This window comes from Mus caroli, chromosome 17, assembly GCF_900094665.2.
Source record: "Mus caroli chromosome 17, CAROLI_EIJ_v1.1, whole genome shotgun sequence".
NCBI classification, from domain to species: domain Eukaryota; kingdom Metazoa; phylum Chordata; class Mammalia; order Rodentia; family Muridae; genus Mus; species Mus caroli.
The window spans coordinates 12,960,528-12,977,156 of NC_034586.1; the positions used below are offsets into that span (position 1 = coordinate 12,960,528).

General features: G+C 39.8%; 1 protein-coding gene across 1 annotated transcript in view; it reads left to right on the plus strand.

Moving 5' to 3' along the window:
• Window positions 1-16,629, plus strand: part of Lix1 (limb and CNS expressed 1) — a 58,002-nt gene that overhangs the window by 37,408 nt on the left and 3,965 nt on the right. The window contains exons 3-5 of the mRNA XM_021149806.1: window positions 4,804-4,944; window positions 7,095-7,190; window positions 14,887-14,964. Coding sequence (XP_021005465.1) covers window positions 4,804-4,944; window positions 7,095-7,190; window positions 14,887-14,964 — 315 coding nt within the window. The remainder of the gene's footprint in view (window positions 1-4,803; window positions 4,945-7,094; window positions 7,191-14,886; window positions 14,965-16,629) is intronic.

Consider the following 16,629-nt stretch of genomic DNA (forward strand, 5'->3'; position numbering starts at 1 on the left):
AAGGAAGGAAGGAAGGAAGGAAGGAAGGAAGGAAGGAAGGAAGGAAGGAAGGAAGGAAGGGTACATGATTAGCTACTATTTGATTTGAGGACAGCCTACAGATTAATCTTAATTGTATCTTGACATTGTGTTGTTCACAGAAGAAATAAAAACCTTTTGAGAATAAAAGCAGAACTTTAATGTAATTTAGAAAAGCCATAAACTTTTAGAAGGACTATCAAAGAACTTTTTAACCTGAATTTTGCCTTACTTGATTCTTATATAGAACTTATATAGTTTCTATACTTATATATAGAACTTATATATAGAACTTATATATAGAACTTATATAGTTTCTCTACTGAGAAACTAGCATTGTTCTGCATTCACAAAGGAGGATTTATCAGGAAGACAAGGAAGCTTCTATGCTGGTTGACTAAAAGCATAATGTCAACATATTTTACTTGGAATTTTTCATTGTCTTTCTTAAATAAGGTTCATGAAGTATTGTAAGTCTCAAGACCTACAAAACCGGATTCTGCCACTGCCAGTTAGAAGTGGGATAGGCAGAAGCAGCTGAAGAAGCATTTTTCTAAGAATGAGTCTAGGGCCTTCAGAATCACCTGGAAGGCTTATTAAAATGCATATTTGGGAGCTGGGGAGTTGGGTCAGTTGATAAAGTGTTTGCTACACAAGTGTGAGGTTATGAGTTTGACCCCCAGTACCCACATATTAAAAAAAAAGTGAGGCATAAAAACATGTACCTACAATCTCAGATCTCAGCCCTGGGTCTTCAAGCTTACTACCCAGCCAATCTAATTAATTGGTCACCTCTGAGTTCAGTGAAAGATCCCGTCCCAAGAAGTAAGGTGGAAGGCTGCCCAGCAAGATGACTCAGCAGGTAAAATGATTTGCCTGATGCTGAATCTCTGGGATCTGTGGTAGAAGGAGGGAATGAACTCTCAAAATTTTCTGCTTACCTCTAGACATATTCCCCTAAAGACTGTCCTCCAGGCACATTCAATGATGCACATATGCCTGAAATCAGTTCCCCTTCCCCCAGATACATACATGCATTACCATTCACTATTCACTTTATTATATTATATTTATTTTTATCAATCAGTTTGGTGCCTGGAATTAGACATATTTAACAAGTCACCAAGTTACAGCAAAATGAGCATCAAGGGTCTTGAACTACTGGACTTGAGTTTTTGGGTAGATTCAGTGGAGATCTTCATTGGGTCATCTATGGGCTCCTAATGACCAGCAGATGACCTAAACTCAAAAATAAAATACAAAGCCAAAGGATTTAGGCTTGGGGAAGTTTTCTTATCCAGTAGAATTTAGAACGTTTAATGGAAATGGCTTTTACTTTTGAAGAGTTACCAAACATTTCTTAGCATTGTTGGTCAATACTTACATTACACAATAGCACTTAACCCCCATGAGACCTGTGAGGGCACATCCAGGCAGAGACAAGATTATATGTGTTCTCTGATCAAGCCATAACTGACCCTTCTATCTCTTCCTTGCCCTACAGTCCAGAAAAGCAGGGCATAAAAAAAAAAAGAAGTCATTAAGGTGACCATTAGTGCCTTGCCCTCCCCAATAAGCTAGGTTTTTGTTATAATGTACTGCATCTTCTTCCGTTTTTCTTTTAAGTAAAGTCAAGTTTGGAATCTTCTATCAAAGTTACCCATAGAATATCAAGTGAGAAATATGTCTGGAGTACTTATATGGGTTTAGGGAATGGTATGTGATCTTAGCTAAATTTGGGTTAGCCTTCTTATGAAGTACAAAATAACCTACTGGTCAGATATACTTAAGGGAGAATTTTTGTTTGCTTTTAAAGACAACAACGCCTTGGGATGTATAATCTTTGTAAAATAAGGGTAATAATAAAACCAACCTCATAGGATTGTTGTAATAACTAGGCATAATATTAACCATAAAGTGCTTAGCACAGTGCCCAAATACTCAGGGTCAGCTACAATGTCTCTGCTATTGAGCTCTCCCCAAGAGCGTGCTAAGAAAATTCTAAATTACCTGAAGCAAGCAAAGGCTCTGTGATAGTTATCCTTTGCTGCATAATAAATTGCCTCAAAACATACATGTTCAGGACGCTGAAGTCAATTTATCTGGGAATTTCTGGCTCAGCATCTGCTGGAGGTGCCAGTCAGACTGTCAGATGAGGTACTGTTATCTGAAAGTTGGATTGGATCTCCTTCCAGACTCACCAAGGTGGTTATTGACAAAAGACTTTTTTCATGACCATGTGTGCCTTTCCATAGGGCTGCTCTCAGTTAGCATCTAACTTTTCCTCATACAGGTAGTCAGAGAAAATGGGAACAGGGCCAAGTTGAAAGCCACGGGGTTTTTTATGAACCCATATCAGAGAAATATACTGCCACTTCTGCCATGTTCCACTAGCACTGCGTGAAAATGTGAATGCTGGGAAAAGGGATGGGTCATTGAGGGTATTTTTGGTCCATCCTTGCCCTTAAATGGCTTTCCCAACCAATACCACACTCTGTGGGTTTTGGTAGTGGTGGTGGTGGGGTAGTTGTAGGTTAATAGGGAGGAGAGGCTGTGTTCATTTTTTGCTTTAGTTTTAGAAGACATTAATGATTATAATGGTTTGCAATCTACCCACAAATAAAAGGCAGCTGAGTAGCGAGGAAAAAACGACTGAGTGGGGTCTGCTGGCCACTCACAATGCATCTCATTTCACATGTCTAAGGAGTCCACAGCTGACTTTGCTAAAGATCATGACTGTTGAATATTCAAGCTCAGAACTTTCAGAGTGCAGAGGATGGAAGCTGTCTCTGTGTATTAGCAAATAAGAATGGGGGGGGGCACATAAAGCAGTTTACAGATCTGTATTTATCATGAGGTCTGGTGGAAAAACAGTGAGAATAAACCATATGGGGAAGTCTAATTCCAGCAGGGAGCTGCTTTGAAATAACATCATACTTCACTTACCCCTATCGATGGCCCTGATAACCAGTTTGGAAAACAATAAAACACCCTGTAACTTGCCATATTTTATTTTCTTACAGTGGTCTCCACTGTTTGGTGGTGACTCTGAAAGGGCTTGTTCTTACAGGAGCATCTGGACTTTGGTTTTGACACCCCAAACAGACTGCAAATGAGCTAAATTGCTTGCCCAAGTACAAGTTCTTATGGGGGAAAGGTCCTCCTTAAAGCTCTCAAAACCAAAACAGGCGGCAGTTACTGGCTTGGATTTGTAGTTTCAGAAGAAAGCAGCTGGCTAACATTATAGACATTCTGAGGAACTTGTCTTTCAGAAATACAAAGCACAATAGGGAGAAAAGTTCTTGGATGGCTCTGAGCTGGTTTTATGTGCTTATTAACAGGCACACTTTCTCCCCATTGGGAGGGAAAAGTAAGCAAGCAAACAAACAAACAAAAAACCAACAGTACACTGAAATAATAAAACAAGTGACGGCAGGTGTCTGATTTCACATCTTGATATTAGCTGAATCCCCCACCTTCTTTTTTCATGCTTCCCTGGTAAGGGCTCTGTCTATGGCCTGTCTGCCTGACTCTACTTTGATCTGTGAAGCAGTGCCACACTGCTGTAAATGTACATGCTTCCTTTGATCTAGTAGTTAGTTGCTCTACTTAAATAGGTAGCTTCTTTTAACTATGCAGTGTTCTCTCTCTCTCTCTCTCACAAAGTGGCTTAAACTGCTATTATTTAGACCGCAAAGTATTTTTTAAGATTGCTCTGATCTGACTTTCATTTCCTAAATTTTAAAATCCTAAAGGTCTGTTGTAGATTTTGTAAAGCCAGACTTATATTAAAACGAGTTGCTGTTACAAATGTTGTGTAATATTGGCAAAACCCTTGCTTTTTTAATGGGAAACTAGTTTTTCAAGGAATAATAAACATAACATTGTTTTGCCTATACATTGGCAAAAATGCTCATATCAGGGTCTGAGCATAATAGCCAATTATCCTTATGAATTTTAGCTCATGCTTAATATACTTTCATATTGCTGGCTCACAATACCATAAAAGTGTATAGGAATGGTACTTTTTAAGAATAAGAAGTATATATATTTATTCTTGAAAGAACTTCTTACACATTTTATTAGGTGTTTTATTGGTTTGTTACTGACTAGCCTATACTTCAGTCTGTTATCCATTCAGTATATCATAATAGGGCAGGGATGCAAAGAAATTATATCACAATTATGTAATAGGGGAGAGACACAAAGAAAAATGTGTAACAATCAAGGCATGAAGGTAGGAGACAGCAGGGAATGACCAGCAAACAATTATACTCAAATATGATCAGTGCCTGCAGCCTGGCTTGAAAGTGGTAGGCAAAAATTCCCAAAGAGGCAGCATTTAAGCATCACTGAAGGACGACCTGACTCAAATCTTATGGTCCTTTATATTTCTGGCGAAGTTTACAGCACAAAATAAAACCATATATGCAGAAACTCTCTAAGTATTCTAACCCTTGGGAGATGTCTAAAGTTTGAAAGATTTGCTGCCTCACGCTATTATACCCAAAGCCTTCTTGCTTGTATGTGGGTGTGTTAGATCTCTTTTGTGTTGGGTGAGAGTTTCTGCATATCAACTAATCAATTTCAGAGTCAACCCGACTATTATGTTACTAGGAAGGACATCACGCACAGAGAATAATTAACTAGTTCAAAGGCTTATACAGTTAAGAGCTGAACACCAACAGGCTGAGTCCAGAACCCATATAAATGTATACGTGGAAATGCAGTGTTGGAATTGTGAGATGCTGACTTCTTTAATACTCCCTCTCCTTCCTTCTCAAGTGCTGCTTAAGTAGAGCTGAGGCCAGGCGGGATGCTGCTAAAGTGGCGCTCATCAACTCTCTCTTCAATGAGCTGCCCTCCCGAAGGATCACCAAGGAGTTCATCATGGAGAGTGTTCAGGAAGCAGTAGCCTCCACCAGGGTGAGTACCTAGGGGGTGGGGGAAGGGCAAGAAAGATGTGGCCTCTGTGATAACATGGGGACATTTGGATCTTGGGAAATACTAACGTAAGCAAATTTCTCATTTCAACAATGTGGAGGTTAGATTTTGTCCAGTGACTTACTAACATTTAGCAAAATAAACCTTAGGTTGAAACTTATGAAGGTGGAGCTAGCTGCTCATTGTGCATTTTGCTAATACTCTTGACAAGCCAGGATCAAAACCGATCAAGATTCGGGGTGAGGAATGTCACATGATTACACTGATTCCAATGGTCCAAGAATGTAGGCAATGGAAGAAAGATTTATAATCTAATGACAAACCAGTTCTAATTTTCCCCAAATTGAACTAACCATACTAATTATGTGAAGTCCCTACTGTAAATGCTAATTTCCCAGGTAGTATGCAGGTTTGCAATTTATAGTATTAAAATACCGTGGGCTGCTTAGACAGCTCTATGTGTTAGAATAATCATGGTTCCTAGGTGTTCACATGCTCCGGTAAGCTTTGAAAGTTTCTGTGACAGATACAATTAAATGCTTTGAGAGAAAAAAAATGACATAACAAAATGAGTCTTAGAAATTTAAATAGGGAAATGTCTCAGCCATCTATGGCTGGATATTTACGTGTCCAGTAAATGGTGAAGAGTTCCTGCCCACTATCTCCACTTGTAAGCCACAGAGGAAACCTGAGCCCCACCTACAGCAGATGTTTTTCTGTGTGTGCTCAAGGGCAGGAGCTTGAATTATAGAAGAACAAACTTTGTCACTTTTCTCCCTCTCCCTTTACCTCCTCTTCCCCACTCACCCTTAACCCCCACCCTTCCACCCCTCCTCTCTCAGACAGGGTCTTACAACTTAGTCCTGGCTGTCCTGGAACTCACTATGTAGACTAGCCTGGCCTGGACCTCACAGGAATCCGCCTGCTTCTGCCTCCTGAGGGCTGGAATTAAAGACCATTGTGTGACCACATCCCCACTCCCTTTTGTTGCCTTGAATTGACAGACTCTGTCTTTACAGGGCAGCTGCTGCCCTGCCAAAGGAGATGATCAGACTGTTAGGGACTCTTTTCTCTTATGAAGTACTCTTATCACTTAGAGGAGAGATGGGCCTGCAGGGCAGTAGGGCTGGTAGGCTGGCTGGGAGAAAGTGGAGAGTTCTGTACTCTATCTGGTCTGAAGAGAAAAGGAAGCCTTTATTTTCTGACCCTGTAAATTTCAAGTGCCTTTGAGGAAGAGAAGTTAGGAAAATGATGCCTGATTTATATACATGTGGAATTTACTTAGGAACAGGAAGGGCTCTCAATGTAAATGTAATTTGTCATTTTTCATGGAAATTTCTAAAGAGCAAGAATATATATGGCTTGCAGGCCTCTGGATGGAGTTCCCCTAGGATATCTAAAAGGCCAACATAAATATTTCAGAAGCACTGTTAATGTTATTGCATGCAAAGCTATACATTTGCTGCTGTCTGACGCTGACAGTTGTTTGTTCAGTCTCAGAACCTTGCTATCGCCCACCGTCCTGGGACTCCAAGGCCGTGGGGTAGAAGGAGACCTCAGAAGGAGGTCTGAATGCCATTTCAGAGAGCTTGTGCTTGCTGCTTGGTGCTGTTCCCTACAAGAAAGCTGAAAAAGAACTTCATTTCTACCTGTCGCCTACCTTGATTCTTAAATATTAAGTGGTCTGAGTATAAAAAATATAAACCAACAGACGCCCAACAGTAGCGAATTATGAAAAGTTTCCTTTAAGAGACATGCGGGAAGAAAGGAATGGGCCATACAACTGCACTTAAGTTCTATTGTAGAGTCTTGCCTGATTATCCTTGAAATCAGGGTAAGGTCAATGTTTCAAGGTTTCAGTAACTCCCAGTGACACACACAAAAGCATCAAATTATATAGCAAATATACAGGAATTCCTACTTTGGAATCATTGTCCTATCAGCAGCTACACAAAGTGTTACCATTTTAAGCAAAAGCCACATTCAAGCTGACTCTGAAACACTCTTTACAGGAGACTCCAAGAGCAACTGCAAATCTATCTCTTTAGGGCAATAATAGGATTAGGTCCTGATCCTTTAAAGAAGGGAAGAAATTATCAGTGATAGTTTCTTTGTTTTCTTTCCTTCCCAAGGGCACTTTAGATGATGCGGATGACCCAAGCACAAGTGTGGGAGCCTATCACTACATGCTGGAGTCAAACATGGGGAAGACTATGCTGGAGTTTCAGGTGCCTGACTCCCTGCCACTTATTTGTTTGATGCTCTAATCTGGAAACTTGGGAGATGTGCAACTCTTTTCATCTTATTTATTTACTTTTACTAAGTGTGTCTCTGTGTGTGTGTGTGTGTGTGTGCGCGCGCGTACATAAATTGAGGTACTTGTGGAGGGCAGAGCATCAGATCTCTCTGGAGCTGGAGTTAAAGGACACATACTTAGCTATGAGTCATTTCTCCAGCCCCAAGACATGCAACTCTTATCACTAGCACTTTTGTTCCAACAGTCTGCTTTTAAATAATTCGCTCTTTTAGAATCCAGCATGGTAACTTCTATTTAACCACATTCAATAAGCCAAATCAAATAGCAATCATGGTACATGCTCTTGGGAGGCTCCCTGCCCCCAAACTTCAAGACCTCTGTCTTAAAACAAAAAGGGAGAGCAATAAAGAGTCTATTATTTTTCAAAACAAAACAAACCCAAAACATGGAAGAGAATACCAGGAGAAAGGGGAATGGCACCTGAGAAAAGACACACTCATTTAAAACCATGCAGAACTACATGTAGAGCCTGCCACTTTCTAGTTCTTAGAAACAGGTGAGTGATGACTGTTTTGCAACTCATTAGCAGCTCACCAGATCTTCAGGACTAAGACAAAATCAAATAGTTAAAAATACTGCTTATGACCATTTCTTCCTAAATTTCCAGAAGTCACAAATTCTATGGAGGTACCTTCTAAAGTACTACTTCAGTTGTGATATTTCTATTGAAAACCATGTGCCTCTCCCTCCGCACCTAACAAGCAGTAACAGCTGAGGAACTCTGCTACTTACCACACACAATCCTCAATTTATGATTTCTCACTTTTATGATGGCATGAAAACAATTCCACTCCTTGTCTCTTCAGTATATCGCTCAATAAATCACAGAAGATATTTAATATTTTATTATAAAGTTTTGCCTAACTGCAAGCCAATGCAAATATTTTGAGCATGTTGAAGGTATTCTATGCAAAGCTCTGAGATTCACTGGGTTAGTTGTACCATATACATTTTGGGCTTACTGATGTTTAATTACAATTGGCTGTATTTGTAATATGAAAAACTACATTAATAATGGTATCAATATCTGATTCTTATTTATGTTTTGGGGATCATAATATTGAGTGTTGACAATTATTACTGGAATGTAACCCTTATAATAACTATATGAAATAGTTATTATCCATATGTTATTTTCCAAGGGAGATTATCTTTACTTGAGAGATGGCTGAGCTCCTGGCTTCAGACCCATGCAAGGCAATATCTCTCTTTTTCTTACATATCTGATTCTCAAATTCTGGCATTAGGCAGATGAAAATTCATCAGTGATTTGGCAGGAAATGTTTGCCCCTCTAAACAGCTAAGCTTGAGTGAACTAAAATATCCTACTACAGAGAACAACAGTTAAAATGAATAGTTCTGCCATACCCACACTGCTGCTATTTTCTTACGTTTGATTTCAAGAAATAATCAGACCTAGAAAATTTTATGGACAAATAATGTTTATCATGGTAAAACTTAATCATTGTGTTGCAGCTGAGGCCCAACGCCACCTACTTTTCTCTGGAGTAGTTGAGGACATGTGGAATGGACTAGATGGTTTTAGTCTTATTCTGTTCCATATGTGTAGATCTGTTTCTTCATTTGTGTATAAATCTGAGGAAATATCAGTATTACTCCACAGTGCCAGGGTGAAGGTGAAATCGGATGTAATGAGAAGAGTCTAGAACAGCCTGGCATATGGTAAACACTCTATGAAGGTCAAGGATGACTCTGGTGGATTGAATTACTTTAAAACACCAGAGCCTATTTCATGGATGGATCCCCTCACCCCACACAACACACACACACACACACACACACACACACACACACACACACACACCATGTAACCACAAGCTTCACAAGAGGTTAGGTAACTCCCTGCCAAAATGTTTTATGGCCCCCTCCCTTACAAAAAAGGGGAAAGCTATAAAGGGTCTATAATGCCTACAATAACCTCAAACAAAGGAGAAAATAACAGGCAAAAAGAATGGCAGAAGAGAAAATCCACGCATTTAAAAACAGATAGACCTATGTGTGAGTACCTATCACTTTACATCTGTGAGCTTGCCCGTGTTGAAATTCATTTTTCTTGTCTACTAAATATAAAGAATAGTGTCACTTTATAGACCTGGGCATTTATAAAGCATCCAGAATAGGTCTTCTTATAAGAGGAAAAGTCACTTAGTCTGCCAAAGCTGACGAGGCAATTTTTTTTTAAATTATTTTTTTCTTAAAACTCCTTCTAAGTACTATAAAAGACTCTCTACTCAATCTCTGATCCATATTACTTTAACCCGTGCCTTGCTGATCTGCTTTATGTGTGGTCCGTAGTAAGGTATTTAAATGATATATAAATCACACTCTAGAAATGCTTCAGAAAGACGGCTGGGAGCAGTATAAGGACAAAGGAAAAGGAGAGAAGGCAGGAAAACCCAAGTCCTCGGGTCAGGAGGGAGGACCCAGGGAGTCCTGCTTCTCCTTCCGCTTGCCTGCTGTGACCTAGCGTGTACCGCGGGGTCTGGACAGATGTTATCAGCTTGTGTCTACGCGTAAAGGGAAGTGAATACAGACTTGTGCTATTTCGGCAGAGGCTCAAATCAGTGCCCCCTCCCGGAGCTGGGGTTGTTACTGAAGAGCTTTGGCTCTAGGAATGGTTGACTATAGCGTAGAAAAACAAGGCTGGTGTCTTGGGAAAGCCCTTGGATTTTCTGTGGGCCAGTCCTGCTGCGCTGAGGAATCGCAATAGGCTTCAGCTTACCTTCACTCCTTGGGAGGGAAGGAGTGCCTATTGTGAGGTAAGCTTGCCAGAGAGAAAACTGCCTGCTGTTAGGGGGGAGGGACAGGAGCCGCAACCAGCGGGCGCTGGGTCTTGTCAAGGTCAGATTCTAGGCAGAATTTGACTGAAGCTGGTTAATATATTTATTCTGAAGACTAATGCAATCCAAGGAAGAGTTGTTTATTTACATCTGTGCTAAATTCTCCAGGTCGCCTTTTAAAGCCTCATCCCATAAACAAATTTCCTCTTAAACTCATTTTCTTGGGTGGGGAGATGGTGCCCACCTGTTTTCCAAGTTCTCCATTTACAGTGTTTGTTTTTCTTATTTCTGATGAATCACAGAACCAAGTCAGCCTCCCAAACTTCCAGAAGAGGCAACTCAAAGCGGCTCAGTGTGGCTGAAAAGCCATTGTGAAACCAGGCAGGCCATTTCCAAGATAGAGCCCAGTTGTTGCAGGATTACACGAAATGAATGACAAAGTAAAACAGGGAACTGTGGACTGTGGACAAGAGCAGCAACTGCAATTTTCCCCGCCAGCAAAGAAAATACAGGCTTTTATTCTCCATTCAGCTTACAATTCACTTTGCTGACCAAGACCAATTATATAATTCATGGGGGCTCAGTGCAAAATAAAAATGCCAGAGCCTGTGCTGAAAAACTATTAAGTTGAGGGCAGTTTGCTGAGACAAACCCAAAAGGCCCAGATCAGGAGGGGCAAGTGATACATCAGTCTTGGCACAAAATCCAAAGATGCTTTAAGAAGCTCAGGGATTAAGATAGACAGTTTTATACAATGTATTTTAAGTTCAAAATGATTGCAAAAAACCATCCTAATAAACAAAATACAAAGAAATACACAACTTTTTTATTTTTATTGTTTTTAAAAACAAGGTTTCAGTAGGTAGTCAGGCTTGCCTTGAACCCACAAGACCTGCCTCTGCTGCCGCCTCAGTACTGGAGGTGAACCTGTGTGTTACAATGACTGGCACAAAGTACAGATTTTTAAAAGATCGAGAACATTCATGAATCACCCCACCCAGTTTAAATCTTGCCTCACATATCTCACTCCAATGAGCTAGCTTCTCGAGTTCCTTTCAGTCCAGCCAGGCTCCCAACCCTACATGATTAGATTAGCCTATTTAACAAACTCTACAACAAAAGAACAGAACAAGTCCTCACAGAGTAGGTGACTCCAAGTTCCTGTGCAGGTCAGGGCTTGATCAGATTCAAAGCCAGGGTAAAAAACCAGGCAGCAGGAACCACAGTGAAACCAGAAAACGATTCTTTATAGAAGTCCTCTGAAATTGTGCATGGCTTTCCCTTTAAGTCAGACAGAGCATGGAAGCACTGGGCTCAGCACTAATTTTCACTCAGGAAGTTGTGAAGACACCTGTAATCCCAGCACTCAGGAGGAAGAGGCAGGTGGATCTCTAAGTTCGATATCAGCCTTGTCCACATAACTGAGCTTCAGGACAGCCAGAGCTACAAAGTCTTGGGAAAAAAAAAAAGACAAACACAGCAAATAAAACAAACCAACAACAAAAAAAGATTTTGGTCTCATGAAAGGAAATAAGGAAATGGAACAGAAGTGTGTGTAAGTAATTAGGTATACCTTATGCAATGCTGGCAAGTGTTTGTACACAGCAGGGCAAAAGCTAGACCAGGATAGAAAGAATGTGGAGGAGAAAGCGGTCACCTTCCATAAAGAAATGTAAAAACCAGATCCACACTCAGGAGGAAGTACTTTTTAGATAAATCAGAGCAGTAGGGAGCAACTGACCTTTCTCCTAGAGGCAAGAAGAGTTCCAGCCTTTTTAGGAAGACTTTGGGAGATGAAGCTTGCCAACGGGGCATGAGAAAGCTTTCTGGTTCTGTTCACGTTATATCCATGGGTTGTAAAGTTCTAGGAGGTTCTCCAGATGGATGGACCACAGTCCATCAACAAGAAGCAGACAGGCACTGGTGCAGAGATGAGAATGTGGTCTCAGGAGACCCTGAAGAAAAAAGAATATACATCACCAACAAAAACCATCAGAGAGGAAATCAAGAGCCATATCAGCAGTAAGTTATATCTCAGACAGAGTTATCTCAGGGAAATGCTACAATGAGTACTAGAAACTGCAACACTAGTCCAGCCTCTCTTCTTCGGCTGCCAAATTTACATAGGGACTGTGAGCATATGTCAATGGTAGGGGGCTTGCCAAGCATGTACAGGGTTCTGCTTTTGATCTCCAGAACTAGAAAAAAAAAATTTAAACCAACCACAGATTTGGGATGGTCAAGGGGTCAACTGAAGAAGCAGAGTGATTTTGTTGTTGTTGCTGTTGTTGTTGTTGTTGTTGTTGTTCATTAAAAACTAAATACAGGGATGTAGAGATTGCTCAGGTTGAAGTGATTACAGAGACAAGAGGACTTTAATTCTGCCATTAGCATGAACATAAGAACACAGGCTTGTGGCTCAAGCCTGTAGTCTGAGCAGTAGGAAGATGGAGACAGGAAGATACTTAGGGCTTGCTGGGCAGTCTAGCCAAATCAGTGAGCTCCAAGTTCGGTGAGACCCTGTCTCAAAAACAAAAAACAAAAAACAAAACAACAACAACAACAACAACAAAGTGGCTGAGTTACTGAGCACGACTTCTGAACTCTACACTCATTAACATTCTTGTACACATCCACCCACATGTCTATGTATGTATATACATGACACACAAATAAAAATACAACGGGTGCAAAATTCAAGTAGATTTTTAATGTGAAATTAAAGAAACTTCAAATATTGGCCTTTTATTACAACATAGAGCATAGAGAATTCATATTCATTTGGTGGCTACAAAGCCACAATGACATGAACGGTAATAGTATGGGTTTGAAGAGAGCATTGGGGGAGGCAGCAGAAATTTACTCTCCTGGGCAACAGGGAATACTCTGATGAGTGGATTGACAGCCATGGTGATGAGAGCCCTACTAGGCAAGATTTAGCAGCCTGTTGAAGTGATCCAGCTTTTTCATATTCCTGTAGTGATGCGCTGGACTGAAACTGTGTGGGGCCAGAGAAAAGGGCTGTGACAAAAAAGTCTCTGGGCATTTGACTTGGGACACTGGACATTGGGGTCTTTGTTCGGCGTGGAAGGACCAACTTAGTTTATCTCTGTGTGATATTTTATGGATCGAAACAAATGATTTTGCTTTTCCTTCAAGTGCAGTGTCCCTTGGTGTCATTTGTATGGTGGAGTAAGGACAACATGTCCAACTTTTCAGGATGAAAAGTAGAAATAGCAACTGTAGAGCTGAGACTAGTGCTGTTCATTCTTCCGATAATCCTACATTTCCAAAATACACCAGGTAATCTTAACGTGCCTGCAACCTAAGACTATACCTTTCAGAAGAAAAACATGTTCTTGAGCAAACAGAAGTGAAGATAATCAGTAAAAGACTGTAGTTATGAGTCATCAATAGGACATCTGTCTAGATGCTAAGATTTCATAACTGTTTTCACAAACAGGAAGTTTCTTAATTAGATAATGTTGTTTTCCAGTGTTTACATGGTTGTGGTTTATGGTATCGATCCATAATTTATGTCTAGCTAAATAACAAAACAAAGCAAAGAACAAAGGCTAAATCCCTACATAAGTAAAACACAGCTAATTGCAGTGAAAAACTGCTAGCTGTGACCACATTAGGAAAATGGAAAAATTCAGCCTGCTGGTCTTCTGCTCACCTTGACATCAGACAGGAAAGTGAGAACAGAGCTGACAGGTCCCTGTCGTGCTCACTCAAGGCTAAAAACACTGAATGCCAAATCCTTTGTTTTAAGGTGAATACAACCACACTGTTCATATTTTAATGACACACACACACATATATATATATATATATAATTTTTTTTTGTCTTTTTTTTTTTTTTTGAGACAGGGTTTCTCTGTATAGCCCTGACTGTCCTGGAGCTCACTTTGTAGACCAGGCTGGCCTCAAACTCAGAAATCTGCCTGCCTCTGCCTCCCGAGTGCTGGGACTCAAGGCGTGCGCCACCACGCCCAGCTATTTTAAGGCATTCTTAAAGCAGAGAGGTTTACCTCTCTTTTTATGCTGGCAAAGATTCTCTCTCCTCTCCCCCCACCCTCCCCACCTCCCTCACTATATCCTGATCCCTTTCTTGCTTTTTGAAAAAGTCAAGTGAAGAATATATTTCAACTTGTTGACACGGAACTTTAGCATGAGTGAGTCTAAAGTTTTGTTTGGTCCGTTTTGGGCCAAATATTGGAAGGAGCATGGTTCAAAGCAAATGGACTCCTATAAATTTTACTTGGTAATATAGGCATATTTATTTTTCAGTTTAAATTGTTAAAATTTCAGTTGTTTTCTTTAATATCAGTCACATGATTTAAAACCTAAAACCTTTTAAGCATTTATATTCATTATGCATGCAGCGTTCAGTGATATGGACAAATTATTCTTTAATTGTTCTCTAAAAGTGAACATTTGAAATATTTTCAGTCTCTGCCTATTAAAACATTCTATAACATATACATAACTTTGTATGTTAGCTTTCCTATGTTCTGACATACTTAAGTAACTTTTGGTGTGTACAATTATTTTTATGTGTATATTTTTAGTGTTGAAAGATACTTGTCAATCATTTAGTAATTTTGTATTGAAAATAGGATACAGCAAGGGAATGAAGATTATACTTCAGGGGCCTAGGGGGCTCTATTCTTTGGAAAGTCCCAAGGTATATGACAATATCATAAATCTTGTTTCCTTTGCTTTTGGGGGTCAGAGTTACATCTGCTCAGCTCTTACTGACATTCTGCTTTAAGATCACTGACAGATGTTTGGGTTTTGTAGGAACTAATGACCATTTTCCAACTACTGCACTGGAATGGAAGCCTGAAAGCCCTCCGTGAAACAAAGTGCTCTCGACAGGTGAGATGGTGTGCTTGAAACAGGTTAGCGTTCCAAGAACAAGGACAGGAGCATATCAAACTTTGAAGAGGGTTTTGTTTACATTTTACAGATACTGACTAAAACTTCCTCTATTTACACATTTCTTTGTTTTACAATTCTATTTTCCTATTGAGTTAAGAGCAGGGGCAAGTGAAGAGATACTGAGCCAAAGGCTGCCACACACTTAGAATGTTGGCATTGCCTAGGGTTGATCTGAACACACATTATACTGAAAGCAGAATGAAGCAATCATTAAGACAGTGTTGGGTTCTCAATAAGGTATTGACATACCTTGTGCCTCCAGTCTTTTACCTTGGATCTGTGCCCTCTTGGACTCTCCAATGCAGAAAGAAAGAGAATGAGCTGCTTTCCAACCCCCTTGCTAAACACAGACCGAGTCATTACACCAAAAGGTTATTTCTCAACCACCAAAAGCTCCTCAAAAGCAGCAGAAAGGATCATGAAGTTGGACGCCCTTGAATTTAGTCACCTTAATTTTATGGTTTAGGAGTTTCCTTTTTGTTTCCCAGAGGCAATGTCTCAGTACGTCTTCATTATTTAGAATAAGAATCCTTCCTCTTCTTAGCACCAAATATCAACCGTGTCCTGTGTGTTTCGTACTTTCTCCATGCTGTCCTCTGAGATGTATCCTTTCTCAACGCACCATTAGAACTTGAAAGACAATAATTGATTGTTGAGAATTTCCTAGAATTTGTATGAAGAACTAAGCCTCTAATAGTCAGCATGATGAGGGTGGAGGCACTGCAACCCCAGGAGAGTTGAGCTGTTCTCTGCTTAGGAAGTCTGGCTCTCAAATTGTCAAAGATGGAAAAGAAACGAGTAGCTGACAAGGGTTTGGGCTGTCTTTTTCCCCCTTTCCTTTGATTTTATTAAAGTCCTTTGAAATATGTTGGTTTGGTTATAAACACTTTTCCATGATTGTTTTTAATTTGTTAAGGTCATAAATAAATACCATATGTTCTTGAAAATAAAAATAAGCAATGCATCCATTCTCCATGATCAAACATGTATATGACAGCATGATGGATTGATATTTTTTTTCAGCGAAGAATTGTAAGGAATGGTTAATTTTTAATTATCTGCAAAAGCAAGAAATAGTGTATCACAAAAGTATCTTTGTAATACCAATAATGATAATTACCCATTCTACCGTGTATTTTTGAAGCTTATTTCTGTGCTTAAGTGAGCTACTTGGATATTTATGTTCTTTATGTTAACACAGTGTTTAACAGTCTAAAGACAGTGAAACCTGGGAGAACTGAGGCAAAATCTGAGGTGGACTAAAGTCTCTTGCAATAGCCCAGCTTACTCAGAGCATCTGACAATTTATACTTTGAGAGTTAAGAAGAGTCACATGAGTAAAGTGTACAAACACAAGGGCAAGTTGCACATGGCAGACCAGCCACACGTGGCTTTCCATAGAGGTAATAGTCAGTTGTAATGAATAACACGAAGTAAACTCACTCCTATCTGCTACATTTGGAAAAAGCATGAAAATATATTCCTAGAACACGTTTATATATATATATTTTTTTGCAGCTGTCTAATTTCTTTTTTGTTTTATTTTTTAAATTAGGTATTTTCCTCAATTACATTTCCAATGCTATCCAAAAAGTCCCCAAT